General features: G+C 37.9%; 1 protein-coding gene across 2 annotated transcripts in view; it reads right to left on the bottom strand.

The window, feature by feature from the left end:
• The window catches only part of PIWIL2 (piwi like RNA-mediated gene silencing 2), a 98,729-nt gene that overhangs the window by 41,178 nt on the left and 35,197 nt on the right, over positions 1–22,354 (bottom strand). The window contains exons 10-19 of one of the 2 annotated variants that reach the window (XM_004442298.3): positions 15,399–15,587; positions 14,721–14,805; positions 13,909–13,998; positions 12,312–12,452; positions 6,358–6,471; positions 4,910–5,098; positions 2,743–2,844; positions 2,058–2,174; positions 1,179–1,267; positions 157–262 (exon numbers count right to left, since the gene is read on the bottom strand). In XM_004442298.3, the coding sequence (XP_004442355.2) occupies positions 157–262; positions 1,179–1,267; positions 2,058–2,174; positions 2,743–2,844; positions 4,910–5,098; positions 6,358–6,471; positions 12,312–12,452; positions 13,909–13,998; positions 14,721–14,805; positions 15,399–15,587 (1,222 nt within the window). The remainder of the gene's footprint in view (positions 1–156; positions 263–1,178; positions 1,268–2,057; positions 2,175–2,742; positions 2,845–4,909; positions 5,099–6,357; positions 6,472–12,311; positions 12,453–13,908; positions 13,999–14,720; positions 14,806–15,398; positions 15,588–22,354) is intronic. The other variant, XM_087437284.1, reaches the window with a different exon arrangement.

Raw genomic sequence — 22,354 nt, 5'->3', positions numbered from 1 at the left:
TGTGAGCTGCCAGTTCAGCCACGACTAACTTTTCAGTCTGTTTAGCAGCCTCACCTTCAATTTGGGGTCCCTCCCACTAAATCAGACTTCCTCTCAATGTGGTCAGGTAGGCAGTCCTTAAAAATCCTGAAACTTTAGAATTTCTGTTCTCCTCACCTCATAAAACTTTTTTAAGGAGCCCACCAGGCACAGCTTCAGGCTATCCACAATCTCCTGATGAGGCATCTGGAACACCACTCGTGAATACCATTTTGTGAGGGTGCTGGGGTAGAGGCAGTAAAGAGAGAGAGATGAGGACACACTCACAGAGGAAGACCCACAGTCTGACTGGCAGCACACATGGGCTTCTCTGTACACCAATCCCACAAGTACCTAGTAAATGCATTTATGTTACATGTAAAAACACACAGAGATGGGGGGGAAGATATATGTAAGCCATATACAGAATGTAAAAATACAGGCATAATTGTGGATATTTGCTACAAAACTGCCTCCAATTGAAAAAATTTAACAACCTAGATATCCACCAACAGAGGATTAGTTAAATAAATAGTGCCGCAGCATATGATAAATTCCACGCAGCAGTTAAAAAGAACCGTTTGAGATTTATTTGTATTGATATGCGAAAATGTCCAAAATATATAATTTAAATACATAAAACAAACTGAGAATCAGTATACATAGTAATATGCCATTTATGTATGTATACATACACACAAACACGTATATGTGTTAACATATACATAAAATAGAATCTGAAAGTATATATACATCAAACCTTTGTGGTGGTTAACAAAAGATGGGCCATGAAAAACTTTCACCTTCTAAATTTATGCAGATATTTGCATGAGCATGCCTTATTTTTACAACCAGAACAAACAACAAAAAACCCGTCATTTCTGGAGGAAAAAACACCACCACCAAGACAGCCCCCATTCCAAAGGAGATTACACTGCAGCCAGGGAACAAACGCACACGTGACAAATTTGATATATAGATTCCATAAATATCACAGGAAGATGGAGGAAAGAGTTTAGTATACACTTATTTATTAAATAAAAGTATACTGTTTTGAGTATTATAGTATACAAAATACTCAAAAAAATACTTGCTGGATTTATAAGATTAGGCATTAAAATGAGGTAACCAAACAAAATGGAACTCTGAATAGTACTTACAGATTGATGCTCGCAACGAAGCCAACCACGGACCGCATGCCCCTGCTGGGGTCATGGTAGACATCCATTCCGATCACCATTAATTGTTTCTGGGTGAGAAAACAAAAAAACACACCAAAAAACCCCAAGCAATCCATCACCCCATCTTTAATTATTATCTGAACCCTAAAACAATATATGAAAATAAGTTCTAGGAAAGGAAGAGAAAGACTGAAATCCATTTGACCTTTTTGTTGTTTTTTTGTTTTTTGTTTTTTGGTGAGGAAGATTGTCCCTGAGCTAACATGTGTGCCAATCTTCCTCTATTTTGTATGTGGGACGCCACCACAGCATGGCTTGATGAGCGGTGTGTAGGTCCGCACCTGGGATCGGAACCTGCGAACTCTGGGTCGCCAAAGCAGAGCTTGTGAGCCCAACCACTACATCACCAGGCCAGCCCCTCCATTTGACCTTTTTAAAACACTATGAACAAAAGCCAGAGATCTGAACCAAGGGACAGCAAACTCTCTGTGAAGGACTAAAGAGTAAACATCTTAGGCTTTCTGAGTCACACATTCTCTGTAGCAACCATTCAATCCTGCCACTGCAGCAGGTAAGCAGCCACAGACAGTACATACTAGAATAAGCCTATGTTTCAATAAAATTTCCTTTAAGGACACTGAAAACTAAATTTCATATAATTTTTCATGTGTCAAGAAATATTAGTCTTATTTTTATTTTTTAAATCATTTAAAAACGTAAAAACTGTTCTTAGCTTGTAGGTAACAAACCATTTAGACTACTACACATTGCGAATAAGGATAACTATATGAGGAAAACAGCTGGGTAGGATTCTCTGGAGAGTTGAATTGAATGAAGGCATATCTCAGCATCACTCACCAGGGGAATATCCACTCCCCAGAGCTCACCACCCAATTTACAGTTAATCTGAAGTAAAATCTTCTGGGCCACACTCCGAAGCCTGGCGGGCTGACCAATGGTTCGGACATTGATGACCTATAACGAAGGGACCAAAAAGATATGGGGAAAGAGGATACTATCAGCCTCTCAGACAATGTAAACAATTCTAAAGTGAATACTACATTTGTTTAAGAAACTCCAGTTAGCAGATAATACATTTTGCATTAATAGTTCTAACTCTAGGGTTTCTAGGCAGGCGCATGCATGCACACACACATACCAAAACACCATACCAAAAAACAACCAACAAACCAAAACTTTCAAAAGGATCCTATGCAGAGTAAAATTTTTTTTAACCTCCACAGAACACCAGCTTTCCCCTTTCAGAGTGAAGCCTATACTCTCCGAGCCCATCATATGAAACCACCTGGAGACTCAGCCTCTGAACAGCAAAAGTGCTCATTTGGGAACACAAAGGCGGCATTTATGAAGAGCACCTGCTGTTCACCAGGCTACTCTAATAAGGGGAATGTTTCACCAGAAGGGTCTACACACGGTGGCTTCTAATAGTTACTTTAGCCTTTTTGAACACATGTACCCCTCTCTTCCAAGCCTCAAGGGAGGCTAGGGTTTCATCTGTGCCTCCTGCCCAGCTCCCACTCACCTGTGAAGGCACCGGAGCCTGCACACAGCATAGCTTTTTAATGGCCCCATAGAGATCCTCACGTGTGCCCATGATGATGCAAACAACCATCTGTATCTTCCCCTGAGAAGATAAAGCATATATAAGTCAGGCTTTGGAACCTTTGGGGGACCTTGATAGAGATCCAGTCGGGGGCAGTTTGAGAGTCGGCAAAGCCACGGGACCTTTAAGGTAGAGAGGGGACTGAAACAAACACGGTGGACATGCCAACACAGGAAAAGGTCCTTGAACCTGAATGACCATTTGTTGGGTCCAGGGCTTCTTTGCACAGATACATAATATATTACCACAAATTATAGAGCTGGTTCTGATTACTACCTGATTTATTTATGAGACTTAAGATGCCTAGAAAAGGACCAGGCTTGAAAATATGCAAGGGTTACTTATTATCTGCTGCTTTCAATTCCCTATAATGTTTTTTACCACTCTCTTTAGTAAACTAAGCACCCTATTACATTCATACTACAGAACTTTAACTGAGGAAACATGGAATGCAATACCACAAGAAGGAGTTCAGAGCCAAATGCAGAAGCAAATGAAGCTACTGGCAGATCTAGTAAGTAGCTTTCTCTAACTCGCTAGTTAGGAGAGAGAATGATATTGCCAGCAGTATATCTCGTATCAGCATCCTCTACCCTCACTGCTTAAGAGAGCCAATATTAAAAGCAGAGAATCTTTTAAAGTCTGAATAAAGAAAAGCAGCACTCAAGTGAAATAAAGTTGCCAACGCTTTACGTCAGAAACTGCTATAAATGGTAAATCAATGGTGTACTACTCCAAATCAAGATTAGCATTAGATTAAGACTTCTCAGAGGACACACATTACAGCAATCACATCAAAGAACTTCCAAAGTCACCTAGAACATAGGCTGCACACTGGAAGCCTACGGGCTGGATCTAGCAAACAGATGTGGTATTTTAGGCCTATAATGATTTACAAGGTTTTTTTTTTTTAATTAACATTTGAACATAGGCTGGTGCACACATATGCAAATCTAGATTTTTGGCTTCTATTGAAAAACAAATTAAAAATCAATTTGACAATGCTGGGCTTTTATCTGCAGTCATGGAGCCTACTCTCTTTAGTTCACTACAGTCCCCTCCTGGCCCACCTCCCCTGGTTGTTACTCATCTGGCTCCCACAGACATCTGAGTCTGTGACCCCCTAACAAAGAGAATAATAAAACAGAATGCCCTAAAGATAACAGAGCAACACCAATATGAGTGAGGTTTGGTGAACACTATGGATGAAACTCATATCCATGCTGCATAAAAACTGCTGGCAGTACACTCTCATAAAAAGAACATGAGAAGCTGTGAAATGGGGGAGCTGATGTACTACACTGGGTTATTCTTTTGAAAGCAGAGCAGAACTGATCAATGATCAGGCCCAGGGGAAGCCCATGGCAGAGTATGATAGGCATGGGAAGTCAGGAGCAAACTACAAAGAGAGAACATGAGCATGCTGCTATGAGTGGTGGATCAAAAGAGAAAGCTATGATGCCAAGACAATCCAATTCTAGTATTGATCCCACAAGCACCGACTCTTCAATTTAAGGACTAATTATTTCCAAAACCGTTTTCTCCGCTTTTGTTCCCTCCCTAGTCTTCTTCCTCTGTTTTATGTACAAACAGATAAGAACTGCAGGCCTGAACTAGTGAGTAGTGAGGGCTCTGGCCTGCTCAGCTCCACTGGCCCTGATCAGCTACAAGGGCCCAGCTGATGGCCATCTGCCAAGTTCATCGCCAGAGCAATGTGAATCTTGAGCCAGACCAGACTGTGACAGCTCAGTACTGAATCGTGCAAGACAGCACCTGGCCCAGGAAGTTGCTTTCTGAGCACAACATGTTCTATATAGATAACAAACTAAAGTTAAGTCAGCTATTCCCTCAGTCAATTACGTGAGGAACAGAACACTAGAGTGAATGCCAACACATAATGAGAGAAGCAAAATTAACCAAAGGGCATAAAGACTATTTCCTTAGTTCAATCTTTTATGTGCACATGAGTAAAATGCAGCTTCCTGGACATCACTGATAGCAGACTAATGACTAAGATAATTTAAAATCAAGAATTCAGGTATTTTACATTAGGCATTCTACAAATTTACTCAAATTAATTTATTACCTCAACTCCCAGCATGGATTGAATGGTTCTGATATAGGTCTCTATTCGATCATCCTTCAGTTCAACCCAGGCTGGTGGGCTCATGTGCATGCCAATGGGGCCAGCTATCTTCTCTAACATGTTAACCAGTTCTCGGGCCTGATCCACTGCTCTCTTTGGGTAAAACAGTGCCCAGAAATGCATGGGGACCTAGGAACAACCACAAGCTATTTTCAGTACTTTCCACAACTTGAACACTCCAAACTCACACCCAGGAAACATTATTCTAGAGAATAAATTGCTTTTCACTCTCTCTTCTTGAGTCCTATCTTATCTAATTCCTATTACTAACAAAGATGTGTGTGATAAGTAAATGGTGGCATAATGTCAATGGAATACCACACGGCAACAGAAGAACTACAACCATACCTAATAATATGGATGAAACTCACCTATGTAAGGCTGAAGAAATGAAGCAGACATACAACATATACTGTATGGTTTCATGTAAAAATCAAGTACAAGAAAGTTGAAGTGAATCTATGCTGTCAGAAGGCAGGATAGTGACTATTGGGGTGTGTAAGGGTGAGAGGTAGGTAGTAACCAGGAGCATGGGGCACCGGGAAAGTTCTGTTTCCTAACCCTTGATGTTGATTACGTAGGTCTATTTAACTTGTGAAAAATCATCAAGCTATACACTTGTAAGTGTACTTTTTTTTAAAATATATTATATTTCAACAAAAAGTTTTAGAAACAGATGTGAGTACTTTATGCATGGCCATAAAGACCAGGTTAGCCAAAAACAACTAAAAATAATTATATACCATTTTGTTCTTTGGTTGCTTCGGTGGGAGACTGCTTTTTTTTTTTTTTTTTTTTTTTTGTGAGGAAGATCAGCCCGGAGCTAACACCCAATGCCAATCCTCCTCTTTTTTTGCTGAGGAAGACTTGCCCTGGGCTAACATCTGTGCCCATCTTCCTCTACTTTATATGGGACGCCACCACAGCATGGTTTTTAACAAGCGGTGCGTAGGTGCACACCCGGGATCCGAACTGGCGAACCCCAGGCCGCCGAGGTGGAGCGCACGCACTTAACCGCTGTGCCACTGGGCCGGCCCGAGACTGCTTTAATTTTACCTTTTTCATGGATAAAAACACCTTCCAGGAACCCCTAGGGGGAAAGAGAAAGAAAGAAGGAAGAAAAAAGGGAGAGTGGGTAATAGGCTGGCACTATATGGATTACCATAGCAACTTACTTCCTCTTCCTAAGTCTATGGTCAAGTAAAGGGCTTACCTCTAACAACTAGTCAACTTGCTCTGTCTGAAGGATCCCTGTTTAGGAGATAATTCAGGATGGGAACTCAGTTGGTACCTTCTCTCAAAAAGAGGACACCAAATCATTCTTGCCACCTAATTTCCACACTTTTAAAAATACTGGTCCTCTCTTTAAAACCTCAAAAATCACTTACAGTCAAGATGGAAAGGTCTCTGGTTACTTCTTTAATCCAGTTTAGTTCCTGAGATGTGACAAATGAAGTATTTCTTAAGTTAATTCTTTCCATGGGCAGAACACGTCCTTCAATCTAAACAGAAAATAAAATATCTCAGACATGAGCCATCTGCAAACATTATTTGGAAAAACACTGATACTATTCTCTGTGAGGCCTGGTTAGTTCCACTACACAGACTTGTCCTGTTATAACTTCTGGGAATGGCAGAAAAATGAAACTGCTAGCAGTGATAGTGGATGTCAGTAACACCCTGAACATATACATACAGGTAAAATTTTTATAGGCACTGCTTTTTAATTATCAAAGATTCCAACAGGGTCTCCCAAGAAAGGGATTAAAAAACATTGTCTCTTTCAAACCCCCAGCTGGGAGAAAATATTTGCAAACCATATATCCAACAAGGGGTTAATCTCCATAATATATAAAGAACTCACACAATTGAACAACAAAAAAACAAACAACCCAATCAAAAAACAGGCAGAGGATATGAACAGACATTTTCCCAAGGAAGATACACAGATGGCCAAGAGGCACATGAAAAGATGTTCAACATCACTAATCATCAGGGAAATGCAAATCAAAACCACACTAAAATATCATCTTATACCCATTAGAATGGCTATAATCACCAAGACAAAAAATAACAAATGTTGGCGAGGTTGTGGAGAAATGGGAACCCTAATTCACTGCTGATGGGAATGCAAACTGGTGTAGCCTCTATGGAAAACAGGATGGAGATTTCTCAAAAAATTAAAAATAAAAATACCTTATGATCCAGCTACCCCAATACTGGGTATTTACCCAAAGAACCTGAAATCAACAATCCAAAGAGGCCTATGCACCCCTGTGTTCAGTGTAGCATTATTCACTATAGCCAAGAAGTGGAAGCAACCCAAGTGTCCCTCGACTTATGACTGGACAAAGAATATGTGGTATATATATACAATGGAATACTACTCAGCCATAAAAAAAGACAAAATCATCCCACTTGCAACAACATGGATGGACCTGGAGGGTATTGTGTTAAGTGAAATAAACCAGACAGAGAAAGACAAACACTGTATGACTTCACTCATATGTGGAAGATAAACTAACACAAGGACTGAGAGAACAGTTTGGTAGTTACCGGGGGGAAGTGGCTGGGGGGTGGGCACAAGGGGTGAAGGGAGGCATTTATATGGTGACTGACAAACAATAATGTACAACTAAAATTTCACAATGTTATAAACTACTACGACATCAATTAAAAAAACATTGTCTCTTTAGAATCAGAGAATGCATGTCAAACAACTATAATTTCAAGATGAACAGGAGTACACTGAAAACTATAAAACATTTCTGAAAGAAACTGAAGAAGACACAAAGAAATGGAAAGATATTCCGTGCTCTTGGATTGGAAGAATTAACATAGTTAAGATGTCCATACTTCCTAAAGCAATCTATAGATTCAATGCAATCCCTATCAAAGTTCCAACAACATTTTTCACAGAAATAGAACAAAGAATCCTAAAATTTATATGGAACAACAAAAGACCCCGAATAGCTAAAGGAATCCTGAGAAAAAAGAACAAAGCTGGAGGTATCACACTCCCTGGTTTCAAAATATACTACAAAGCTATAGTAACGAAAACAGCATGGTACTGGCACAAAAACAGACACACAGATCAATGGAATAGAATCGAAAGCCCAGAAATAAACCCACACATCTATGGACAGCTAATCTTTGACAAAGGAGCCAAGAACATACAATGGGGAAAAGACAGTCTCTTCAACAAATGGTGTTGGGAAAACTGGACAGCCACATGCAAAAAAATGAAAGTAGACCCTTACCTTACACCATACACAAAAATTAACTCCAAATGGATTAAAGACTTGAATGTGAGACCTGAAACTGTGAAACTTCTAGAAGAAAACATAGGCAGTACGCTCTTCGACATCGGTCTTAGCAACATCTTTTCAAACACCATGTCTCGGGCCGGCCCCGTGGCTTAGCAGTTAGGTGTGCGCGCTCCACTGCTGGCGGCCCGGGTTCGGATCCTGGGCGCGCAGCGACGCACCACTTCTCCGGCCATGCTGAGGCCGCGTCCCACATACAGCAACTAGAAGGATGTGCAGCTATGACATACAACTATCTACTGGGGCTTTGGGGGAAAAAAATAAATAAATAAAATTATTTAAAAAAAAAAAACAAACACCATGTCTGACCCAGCAAGAGAAACAATAGAAAAAATAAACAAATGGGGCTACATCAAACTAAAAAGCTTCTGCACAGCAAAGGAAACCATCAACAAAACGAAAAGACAACCTAACAATTGGGAGAAGATATTTGCAAACCCTACATCTGATAAGGGCTTAATCTCCAAAATATATAAAGAACTCATGCATCTCAACAACAAAAAAACTACCAACCCAATTAAAAAATGGGCAAAAGACCTGAACAGACATTTCTCCAAAGAAGATATACAGATGGCCAACAGACACATGAAAAGATGTTCAAAATCACTATCAGGGAAGTGCATATCAAAACTACAATGAGATATCACCTCACGCCCATCAGAATGGCTATAATTAACAAGACAGGAAACAACATGTGTTAGAGAGGATGTGGAGAGAAGGGAACTCTCATACACTGCTGGTGGGAGTGCAAACTGGTGCACCCACTATGGAAAACAGTATGGTGATTCCTCAAAAAATCAAGGATAGAACTACCATATGATCCAGCTATTCCACTGCTGGGTATTTATCCAAAGAACCTGAAAACACCGATTTGTAAAGGTACATGCACCCCTGTGTTCACTGCAGTGTTATTCACAATAGCCAAGACTTGGAAGCAACCTAAGTGCCCATCAAGGGACGAATGGATAAAGAAGATGTGGTACACATTGTGTACACATACACAATGGAATACTACTCAGCCATAAGAAATGATGAAATCCAGCCATTTGTGACAACATGGATGGACATTGAAGGTATAATGCAAAGTGAAATAAGTCAGAGGGAGAAGGTCAAATACCGCATGATTTCCTTCATTAAGTAGTAGATAATAACAACAATAAACAAACACATAGGGACAGAGATTGGATTGGTGGTTACCAGAGGGGAAGGGGGGAGGGAGGAGGGTGAAAGGGATAATTCGGTACATGTGTGTGGTGATGGGTTGTAATTAGTATTTTGGTGGTGAACATGATGTAATCTATGCAGAAATAGAAGTATAATGATGTACACCTGAAATTTTTACAATGTTATAAACCAATGTTACTGCAATAAACAAAAAATTAAAAATAAAAAAAAAGATGAACAGGAAAATAATCTTTTTTTTTTTTTTTTAAGATTTTATTTATTTTATTTTTTCCCCCCAAAGCCCCAGTAGATAGTTGTATGTCATAGCTGCACATCCTTCTAGTTGCTGTATGTGGGACCCGGCCCCAGGATGAATGGAGAAGTGGTGCCTCGATGCGCACCCGGGATCCGAACCCGGGCCACCAGCATTGCAGCGCGCGCACTTAACCACCAAGCCACAGGGCCGGCCCAGGAAAATAATCTTTAAAAATATTTTAAGGGAAAAATTTAAAGTATAAAATAAAAGGTAAAATTTCTCAATAAGGCTGAACATAAACTACTATTATACTTTATATAAAAGAAAAGCTGGAAGAAAAAGGCATAAGTATAATTAAAAAACAAATTAAAGTTAAGAATGATAAATCAATTAGATCTAAATATCCAAAAATAGGAAGATAACTAAGCTGATGATATACCAATATGATGCACTTGTTGCAATCATTAAAATCACTTTCTAACTACATATAACATGATCCTGTTTTTGCAAAAAATAAATAGCAATGTATGTATCATAAAAACTGAATGAGTCCATACCTAGTAATGATTATCTCTGGGGGAAGTGTCATTATGGAGGATTTTTACTCTCTATGACCTCTACTGTTTGCTTTTTTAAAAAAATAACAAATAGAGCCAGCCCCGATGGCCTAGTGGTTAAAGTTTGGCGCACTCCACTTCAGCAGCCCGGGTTCAGTTCCTGGGCACAGAACCACACCACTCATCTGTCAGTAGCCATGCTGTATAGTGGTGGCTGACACAGAAGAACTAGAAGGACTTACAATTAGAATACACAACTGTGTACTGGGGCTTTGGGGAAGAAGAAAAAATAAATAAATATTTTATCTATAATCAAAAAAATGTTTTAATAATTTTCTCGATATTATAAAAGTCTAACAAAAAATAATAATACCCATATTGGCAAGAGTGTAAGGAATCAGATTCATCTTATGCTTATGAAAGTAAAAAATTGTTGAACCTTTGCAGAAGATAATTGGCAATATATAATAAAAGTACTAAAAACATAAATGTTCCCTGACCTAATAATTTAATTTCCATAAATTTGACTATGAAAATAATGTGCAAAGATTTAGTTACAAGGATGTTCACTGAATCACTAGTTATAATAGGAAAATACTAAATTCCATTTGAATGTAAAAGAATAGGAAATTAATAAAATGAAATACCCAGCAGCCATTAAAAATATTTAGAAAAATATTAAATGACATGGAAAAACATTCTAAATATACTGAGGGAAAAAAGGAAACCATATGAATACATACTATATGTGTGTGTGCGTGCACACATACACGTGGATGTATACGTACAAAACACTGAAGGATATGTACCAAAATGTTAACAGTGGTTATTTTGATACAGCAAGATTATGGATGAACTTTTTCTTCTTTTGCTTAAGTTTTCCACATCTTCAAATAATATTTAATAACATGAAAACATGTTCAAGATATAATAGTAAATGAAAAAAAAGATGCAAAACCATATACAGTATAATCACAATTTTATAAGAAAAAGATTTCTTTTCACAGGAAAAACATTTAGGGGAAGGAAATACATTGCAAATGTTATCCTTTATATGTGTCTAAAATAAATCATTGAGCTCTTATCTTTGTGTGATGAAATTACTGATGTTTTTATTTCCTTTATATTTTCTAAAGTTTCCATATTTTCCTTATTGACTATCCATTACTTTTACATAAAAAAGAAAAACAGAAACAATTTTTAACAAGGAGTCAATCCAGAGTGCAAGAGAACTGGAGAACAGATAGAATTAATTGTTTTGGTATAACCTTGAAAGAAAGGTAAAAAGTAGTAATAGCTAATATTTACTGAGCACTTGCTCTGTGTCAGATACTATGCTAAAGATTTTACCATTTAATTCTTTTAACTCAATTATTATCCTCATTTTACAGATAAAGAAACTAAGACATGCTAAGTAATCTGCTCAAAGTAACTAACGCAGCTAGTGGCAGAACTGAGATTCAAAGCCACGTAAGCTGACAGCAAGGGCCAAGGAGGTTACCACCACCTCACACTGCCTCTGCACCACGGATCACACCACAGAAAAGACAACACGGCGGACTCGGGCAGACTGCAGGCAGAAAGGGCCACAGAAAATTAGACTGTACAAGTCTGAGACTCCTTATGTCCATGGAAAGAATGACAGAGTATATTCAAAGAAACACACGTTAATTATTGGGAAAGAAAAAAAAAAACTTGGGAAGAATGAAAAACAAAAGGAAAAAGATGTATAGACCTTTAAAAATAATGTGGATTAGAAAACTGAAAATGAGGTAAATTTTAAGTCAATATTCCTTTTGCTATCTGTTTGACTGGAAATTAACAGCTTGGATCCCTGGGAAATAGAGGAAAAATCTGTAAGAGATATTAGAAAATTAAATCAAGGATATTAAAGTATTATGACTGAGAACAAAAAAAGAGTATAAAAATCAAGCAAGACTCCAAAATAAAGACAAGCTAAGAAGTTATCACCCAGTCTCACAAAGCTCGAACACCTTCGGTTAATGCTGTTTCCTATCCCATCCCGTTCCCTGGCTTACCTTATGCACATCTTTCTGCAAACAGAGCCCCCAGCGGGTCAGTTCCTTGCTGGCTGTCTCATTCTTTGAAATTCTCTGTAGCAAGCATTCCAATGCATTATGGTGCTGTCTGGGGCTCAAGTTGATCTGCTGGGTCAGATCCTAAACAGAATTAAAATGGAAATAACGTTGTAAGTATTACTTTCACCAATATGAGGTTTAAAAAACCTCAATGTGTCTAAAATATTTCTGTAAGAAACCCCCTTCCCATTGAAATCTGTAGAAATTTTCGTCTATCTCCAAGGACTTTAATAACCATCTCTCAGGAGTGTGAAAAAGGTATAACATTAAAATTTTAATCATAAAAGTAAGAATTTTAAATGTTATTGTTTCTTTCTCCCTCATGACAGCTAAATCTTCTCTTTCTCAAAGCTATGTTCTGAATTTAAAATTCCTAAGAGATTCTATGAAATAGGAGCAGGAGGGGGCTTGATTACACCTATATAATATTTAGGAAAAATAGAGGGAAAAAATGCCCTGTGCCAGGCACAAAGCCAAACATAACAGAATGGAAAACCATAGCCAGTCTTATACTTTATGTCATACTGTACGAGCCACTTAATGTTACCATAAGACTTTTTTATCCAGTATTTGGCCCATAACAGGTGCTTTCTAAATATCTATTGTTGAATGAATACCTAACAGGTGTGTATCAAGATTCTGAATCACATAAGTGAGTTCTTTCTTCATTCTTCTGGGACTAATGAATTGTACAACTGTTGTTCCCTGCGAGGCAATCAGGGTCAGTGAGTCTATGGGGCTATATATGCAGCTCTGTGATCATAAAGTCATTAGGCAACTGGGAGTTGTAAGGAAGGAGCCTTGACCTACATATTAAAAACAGAAGTATCAGAAGATAAACACGAAAGAAATCTCTTACAGGAATTTTGAGCTTTACTTCAGGCTCTTTATGATTTTACTAAAAACAATATGTGGCATCTGAGACAAGCATGGGTCCAGGGATAGGACAGCAAGGCCTGGAAAAGTGAGGCAGCAGAGTGGCTCAAGTGTGGAGTCAGAGTGCGGAGGCAAAGCACTCAGGGTCCGGCCTCACGGTGCCGCACACACCCCTGCTTCTCAGCTATCTCCTATGGGAACGGAGCCCAACACTGCCAGGGCACTCTGAGCTCCCTAAGATAAACTTCTACCCTTTTACCTCACCCTCTGACTTGCTGACTTTTTGCTGCATTATCTCCTCCACCCCTTCAAGTAAACTAAAGGCTTACAGAAATGTTAAAAACCAATCAGTGCTCTCAAACAATCTCATTTATGATCATATGACCAGTTTATAGTCATCCATCTGATTGGTGAGGGTGAAGACAGAATTATTTGTTTCCCTTTACCTTATAATCCAGTTGGTCTACTCTTCTAACAACCTTCAAAAGGAAGCTCTGATTGGCTTTTTCACAGAGTGTGGGAAGGGACCTGGATCATGTTTCACAGAAAGGAAAACTGGAGCCTGGAAGAAGGGACCCACCCAGGTAAAGATGCAGGCCTGGCCTGGTTCCACTCAATCTGCTATCAAAAAGGTCTTCCACTCAAAGCAGGCAGTTCTCACCTTCATGGCTCTGAAGTCCTTCTTCATCTTCTCAGGGATTCCGGTCATGAAGGAAAGCTCAGGCAGCAGCAGGATTTCACCTTTTAGCAGCTTTGAAGAGAGAATGGAGAGGGAAAGTAAGGCAGTAAAAGAGGATCCTGTTCCCCCGACTTGTACAGACAAGCCATCCCCAGGGCTGGTCCTGCATGCATATAAGTGGGACACTAAGGAATATAAAACCCCAGAGAAGAGGGCAGAGAAACACTACAAGTATTTTACCCTTTCTCCTCTCAGTCACAATACATATAGCCTGTTGTATTAGGCAAAGGAAAAAATATTCAAACTGTCAGAAGAGAGGAAAAACTAGAAAAACAAAACAATTCTGTCCCTCTTGGGCTCCCAGACAAGCTAAGACAACACATCCTATCCAACTGGTGCCTCCATCTCATCTTAGCCTGTCGCTCTTCAGTCTTCACACTTAAGACTGAGGAGTCAGGCATCGACGCACCTTCCCCTGGCCCCTAGCTCTACTAAAATGTCTATAACTTCCCTAATGGATCCAGTGTTTTAATATTCTTTAGCAGCAAATTCTCCTTACTCCTTAACCTAACTTGCTCAAATGGATACTGAGCTCTTCATGATGGGGACTTCAAAAGCAAATCCTACAGTGTGAAGTGACACCTCTGGCTAGAGGAGACAGACAAAACCTTGCACAGCTTTCCCCAACCACGCTATAATCATTGTCCACGGTTCCCAGAGCTGTGAAGAAGGCAAGAGCAGCTGACGGGATAAAGAACTGAAGCTGGAAGTATAAGCCTGACACCCCGACTTACCATCCCTCGGTCATTCTGTCTCTCACTGGGCCTGTGGATCAGCAGTGGCTGGTCCTCTTCCTTAATTGTGATTCCATAGTTTTTGCTAGAGCAGGGCAGAGCCAGGAAAAAATTTCAGAAGCATATCACTACTCTTATAGCAACATAATCTGAGTCTCCTAACCAGGACTGAGGTACATAATTTGCATAACACCCTTGTCCAGGATCCATCGGAAACTCACCATAGCATACTCATAACTGGAAAAAGCAGGCTCAAGTTAACGTTGCGAGTAAATGGAAGAGAAACAGGCTAACAGTCCAGGAAAGAATTTGTTTAAAACTGCATCAGGCTAAAGGGCTTAGGCAACTAGGAAGGCAAAATGATAGTCAAATGATTAATGACTTTGATTTAATCTCTCCAACCAGACTTCTAACCCAACCAGCAAAGGAAATATGATTCAAAGCCCTGAGACTAATTTATGAAGTAATTTCCAAAAGTACTAAAAGGAATGAAGTTGTAAGGGTAGCATATTCTGGTCAAATCCCACAAACCAGGCCATTCAATCTTAGGTGCATTACCTATCCACTTATTTTTGAAGTCTCCCATCGTATGCTACTATGGAACTCAACATCCTGTTGGAGAATGGTAGACTACGTCCCACCCTCGCCACAGGTTCAAGTCCAGCCTCTTCTTTCTACCTGTAGTATTCCAAGAATGTCATCTCCTTTCCATCAGACATTGTGAAGCTATCTTTTGGAGTCTTATTCCAATCCACATCATCAATACGATAGGTACGATTGTTGTATCGAGTTATAACAATATTGCCAACCAGAATCTTAGTACACTCATCCTGAAAGTTTTCTTTGTTCTGCTGATACATGGCATGCCTTTGGAAAGAGAGAAAAGATTTCTGGATCATATTTCTATACACAGAGCAATATGCAAGGGATAGGGGATGCAGATAAGTACTCTAGAGGTATGATCACAGCTACACAGCACTGGAAAGCTCCAGTTGTCTCAAGAGATGAGACTTTCATCTCTTTCCTTTTTAATATTACCAAAAACAAAAAAATCAACAAAAAATAATGAAAGGATAAAAATCGAAAACAGTAACTACAAATTAATACAATTCACTGTATTCCTTAAAATAAGGGACTTTAATCATCAAAATAATTATTATTTTGTATCATCATTATTAAGATAGAGTCTACAGAGAAACAATAAAACATTCTTTAAACTATATTTGCCCTCTCTAGCTGAAGGAAGAAATTACAAGTACCTATCAGAAGGCAGCACGGTGAAGATGCTAAAGATGCAGAGATGAAAAGACTCACCGTAGACAAATGTACTATCGTGGTAACCTCTAGAACGGTGCTGTGAACAAGGCAACACGGGAAACTCACAGAAAGCATGTCTGAATATGCCCAGGGGGTCAAGGAAAGTTTGCAGAGGCAGCTGATCCTTGAAGGAGCAATCTGCCAGGCAGAAACATCAGGGCAGGGGAATGAGTGATGCTCTAGACAGAGGCAGCAGTACACAGAGGACAAGCAGGGACCTGGGATTGGTGACAGTGAGGAGGTGAAAGAGGAACAAAAGTTGGTAAGCACAGACTGAAGACAGGCGGGACCAGATATGAATTCTCTTGTACGTCAAGGATTAGAGCTTGGGCTTTTTTCTGTGGGCCAATGTCACCCAGGTATATTCAGGAACACTGGTCCCTTGAGAGATTGTGAGGGGGTGAAAAAGGTTCCACCACCAAGAGTCAAGTCCATTCTGCACATTATAACCCCTTAGAGATGCACAACATACAATTACCACATCAGATTGCTAAAGGAGAGAAACATATTGAGCTTTATTTACCTCCAATTTATTTAACCACAGACGACTCCTGCCTTTTTCATTTTTACCTCACCAAATGTCTATAACCATTCTGGGCAATTAGTATCCTGCAGAACTTGCCTTAAAGAAAGACTACAATAAGTCATGAAAAACCATCAGAGACTTGAAACGTTCAACACTGACTGTAGACCCTGGAGCCAAAATGCCTGGATTCAAATCTTGGCTCTGCTACTTACTAGCCTGTGAGACTTTGAGCAAGTTACTTAACCTCTTTGTGCCTCAGTTTCCTCATGTGAAAGCAGGCTCAGTAAAAGCACCTTATTCATAGTGTTGTTGAGAGAACTCAATGACTTTATATACAAGAAACACTCAGAACTGTGTTAGCAAATACCATCTCCATCATCAGCATTGGTGCTTAACACACACCAGATGCTACAGTGTATGTGTGTGTGTGTCTGACGTTGCTAAGTGAATGGATCACCAGAGCTGGAGCAACAAAGGCCACGGAAACATGTGGCCTTACTCTGGCAGCTAGTCTGAATACAGAGGAGAGATGGCTATAAAGATAGTTCACAATATATACATGTAGTTGGGCAAGTCAAAAGCAACCACTACTATGGAATCCACATTTAAACACTTTTCAAGTTGTAATTTATTTTCAGACCCCTTATGACAATTTTCAATTTTCTCTCACCAAATCCTTTTCCCCTAATTATTGTCTTCTGCAACAAAAAAGGGAGGTCGAGGAGGAGGGTAGAGGAAGGCACAATCAACAAAAAGCTAAAAAGGGAGGGAGGATCACAGGCGATAAAGAATATAGTCCCATATCTTGTTACTCCAATATTCAACACTGGAGAGTAGATAAAAATCAATGATTTTTAACAGCATCTATTTCACTTTGACTTCCAAAAAATATAAGTGGGGTTTTCTGACAAAATGTTATTTGCTTAAACATCTCATATATTTTTCATTCAAAGAATGCCAAAACACAAATGTTTCACCAAACAGCAATAATGCTTTTTTCTGGGTGGTAGGATTATGGTTAACTTATTTTAGTCTTTGGTCTTGTTTGTTTTTTAAAAATTTTCTGTAATAAGCATACATATAAATTTTGAAATAAAATTATCAAAGCAGACATCATTGGGAGGTACTGTAAATAGTTACAGAGCTTCTGAATGGGATGATGAAAAAGTTCTGGAAATGGATAGTGGTGATGGTTGCACAACACTGTGAATGCACTTAATGCCACTGAACTGTACACTTAAAAATGGTTAAAATGGTAAATTTTGTATTATGTACATAACGTAATTTTTAAAAATTTTAAATGCACACAACTTTTAAAAATTTAAAAAGAGACATCATTGACAAAATCTATTTTTTCTAAAGTGACAAAATTAAGTATATATAACTTGTCAAAAATTTTTTCTAAATCAGTTATGCACTACGATTAATTTATTGCCAATAATTGTAAGTATTAAAATTATGATATATGACGTTTATTATAGAACACCTAACATGAAGAAATTAAACACTACTGGGAGAATTATTCAAACACACATTACATACAGAAGCAGTAAGGACATAAAGTTGCTTTTTAAAATAGGTTAGAGATTTTATTCCAGATTGTTTTATGAAGTTTTGCTTTCTATTTACATAGTTTTACTCATCTGTACACATTTTATGTTTATGTCTAACTCACCACTGTATATAAAATGCATGCAGTGTTGTAGAAAAATAAGTTAAAAGTATTTTTTAATCAAATCCTTCAACTATGTTAATGGTTGCATAATACTATTTCACTGAGTGGAGGGTACCTTAATTTACTGGTCCATTACTTTCTGAGTAATGTTCTAGGAACATTCTTACAAATTCTGGATGAACATCTTTTATAAGGATTCTTCTATGTTTATAATTGCTTCTTTGAGATGGATTTCCTAGAAGTGGAATTACTATAGTAACAGGTTAGAACTTTAAGGTTTTTGTGATGCTTGGCCTAGCAGCATTAAAAATTATCTTTATTTTTTCTTATTTCTTACTTTGAAATAATTATAAAATCAAAGCAAGTTGCAAAATTTGTACATAGAATCTCATGTATGGAATTGACATTGGTACAATATTGTTAACTATAGGCCTTATTCGGTTTTCAACATTTTTTGCATACATTGATTTGTGTGTGTGTGTAGTTCTATGCAATTTTATCTCATTTATAGGTTTGTGTAGCTACTACCACAATCAGCCCCAGGAATGTCCCACATCACCAGAAAGGAACTATCTCCTGCTACCTCATCAGAGTCACACTCCTCCCCTTTCCCTATCACCTGACAACCACTAATCTGTTCTCTCTCTCTACAGTTTTGTCCTTTTGAGAATGCTATATAAATGGAACTTTATTATACAACCTTTTGAGACTGACATTTGTCACTAAGCATAATGTCCCTGAGATCCTCGCACGTTGTTATGTGCATCAACAGCTCATTTGCTCCTACTGCTGACTAGTATTCCACGGCATGGAGATACCAGAGTTTGTTTAACCATTCACCTATTGAAGGACATTTTGGTTGTTTCCACTTTTTTGCTATTACAATTTAACCTGCTACTAACATTTGTGTACCAGTTTTTGTGTGAACCTAGGTGTTCATTTTTCTGGGAAAAATGCCCAAGAGTGTGACTCTGAGGTCATATGGTTAACTGCATACTTAGTTCAAAAGAAACTACCAAAAAATTCTCTAGAGTGGCTGAAGCACTTTACATTCCCATCCACAGTATATAAGGAACAGTTTCTCTACATCCTTACCAGCATTTGGTATTTTCACTATTTTTCATTTGAGTCACTCTAATAGTGTGTACTGATATCCCATTGCAGTTATGATTTGCATTTCCCTAATGGCTAATGATGTTGAACATCTTTTCATGTACTTATTTACCTTCCATATCAACTCTTTGGTGAAATGTCTGTTCATATCTTTTGCCCATTTTCTTATTGTATTGTTGTTTTTCTTTAATCTTTACTACAGTTTTGCTTAAAAGTGTTACATGCTCATTGTAAAATAAAAATAAAAACACAACTATAAAACAGAGAAATTGAACACGGTTTGTAATCCATTCTTGATAGAGACCCACTTTCCCTCATCTTTCCTTAAATTTGTGAATATAAATAATTTCCAAAAAGTGTGTAATCATACCACGTACACTGTTTTGCAAGTTGTTTTTTAACTTAATAATACAGTTTGGATAATCTTCCATGTTAAAACAAATACATAAGGTTCCTAGAACAAAAGACTACTTTCAAACAAGTAACTGAACTTTGCCAGCTTTGGTTTTCATTTATGAAGAGAACCTGGGACAAGAAAAACTTATGGGTATACCAATGTAGTAATGATCATAAGGAATTAAAAATTTAGGGGCAATAATGACATTATGGTTATGCTTTAAAATGAGAATCAATTTAGGAGATATATACTGAAATATCTGTGAAAAAAAAAAAGATGTCTGGATTTGCTTCAAAATAATTCAGCTTGGTGAGGGAAAATTGTAGAAGACCAGATGAAACAAGGCTGTTCATTAATTGATAACTGTTGAATCTAAAAAATAGGAATAAAGAGGCTTTTTATACTATTCTACTTTTGCAAATGTTTTAAATTTTTCATATTAACTCTTTTAAAAATAAAAAAATATATAATAATTAAAACATAAATACAAACACTCTGGAAAGAGAGGGAAAAATAAAGAAACCTAACACTAAGTTTTCTAATTCTAGAAAAAAAAAGTTAGCATATATAAAATAGAAAATATTATAACTCCGTAATTTTTATTTTCAATGCTTTTCAAAAGATTACTGAAGCTATGAAAGGATAATAATTTGAGAGCAGAGATTACTTTAAGGAAAAATAAAGCATGACCACAAACTTTTAGAAATCTTAGCAAAGATAATGAAGGCAGCAAATCTCAGCCCAGATAATCAAATTTATGACTTAAAAACGGGTTTAAGAAACTGTTTTAATACTCTGAGGAAATAAAGAGATGAGTGTGAAAAAATAAAAGATAACCAGACACAGAAGACAAGTCCAAGAGATAAAAGATATATATAAAATAATTTACAGAAGAGAAATAATCAAAGAAATAAAAAAAAATAATTAAGCTGAATAGTTGGGTCCAACTGAAAGAGCTCAAAAAACAATTGGCAGATTAATGAAAAAGGACCTGAATCTGAAAGTTTTGAAAAAACTTACACTTCAAATATAAAAAGGCGTAATGAGTTAGGGGGTTCTCTTTGGGGTAATGAAAATGTTCTGGAATTAGTGACTTTATTTAGCTTTCACCATTTTTTACATGCAATGATCTATGTATGTTCTAAAAACCAGTGAATTACACACTTAAAAATAGTGAATTTTGGGGGCTGGCCCAGTGGCGTAGCAGTTAAGTTCTCATGTTCCACTTTGGCTGCCCGGGGTTCAAAGTTTCGGATCCCAGGTGCGGACCCACTCACTGCTCATCAAGGAATGCTGAGGCGGCGTCCCATACAGAACAGCTGCAACTCTACAACTATGATACACAACTATGTACTGGGGCTTTGGGTAGGAAAAAAAATAAAGAGGAAGATTGACAACAGATGTTAGCACAGGGCCAATCTTCATCAAAAAAAAAATAGTCAATTTTATGGCATGTTAATTATATCTTAGTAATAAAAATTTAAATTAAAAAAATAAAGGATTTCTCATTATGCAGCATGAAGATATCAGCGATTCCTCTCTACAAAAGTCAAGCATAAAACTAGACAAAATTGTCAAAAACAACCATTTTAGGATGCTGGAAATCAACCAAAGGCAGACAACAAACTGAGAAGCATTCATTTTTCAACAACTGCTCAAGTTTCTGGTAAGAACAGCAGGAGTTTGTGACCTTGCCTGGGGTGGTCCCCATCTTCTCCTGCCCACCCCTTCAGTCACTAAGAATGATAATTTTACTGGCCACAGTGGGAAATACTATCTGAGGGAAGGGATGGGAATGCATGGTAAGCCAGCTACAAATGGTAATGGGGAAAAAACCAAAGTTTTGCTAGCCTGAGGTTATAGTCCAGGTTGGAGCAAGCAGGAAACTAGCTGGAAATTTAACAAGTAGATTCTGGAAATCAGAAAGCTAGAGAAGGGCTTAAGATAAGCCTACCAAACATCCTCGGCTAACTGGGAAACTTACAGATGCTCAGGAGAAAGTCAATAGAAATGGCTAAAAGTGAAAGCCAAGACAGATGTGAGAACTACATGTAACTCTGAATGAGTTCTTCAACCCATACACAGAGTCATCAGCAGCAGATGGACGCCTTATGGTCTCAACCCAGAAGGTACAATGTCTACTCTAATCACTGCCTGAACCACTAAGCTATAACAAAGGTGTGGTCCCAGGGAAGCTAAGCTAAAATATGAAAATCAGAACAGAAAATTGAGCAGAAATAGCAGCAGCTGCACATCACCAAGGTTAGAGAGTCCACAGTTTAAGTGTGGACAAGTCAGAATTTTTAAAAACTCAAAAAAATAAAGCAGAAGCCAGACTTGCTACAATATTATTAACTGAAATGTTTAGTTTTCAACTACAAATTACCAGACATGCAAAGAAACAGGAAAATGTGACTAATAATGAAAAAAAGCAGTCAAAAGAAACTTATTCTAACAGGGCTAAGATGTTGGACTTTGGCACAAAGAACTCAAAGCAGCTATTATAAATATGTTCAAATAACTAAAGGAAAATGTGATGACAATGAGTCAATAAATAGGGAATCTCAACAAAGAAATAGAAACTAAAAAGCAAAGCAAAACAAACA

The sequence above is a fragment of the Ceratotherium simum genome, chromosome 12 (genome assembly GCF_057802395.1).
Source record: "Ceratotherium simum simum isolate JZ-2026a chromosome 12, ASM5780239v1, whole genome shotgun sequence".
Lineage (NCBI taxonomy): Eukaryota > Metazoa > Chordata > Mammalia > Perissodactyla > Rhinocerotidae > Ceratotherium > Ceratotherium simum.
Note: the sequence above shows the minus strand (reverse complement) of the source record. Positions and strands in the feature narration are given on the sequence as shown.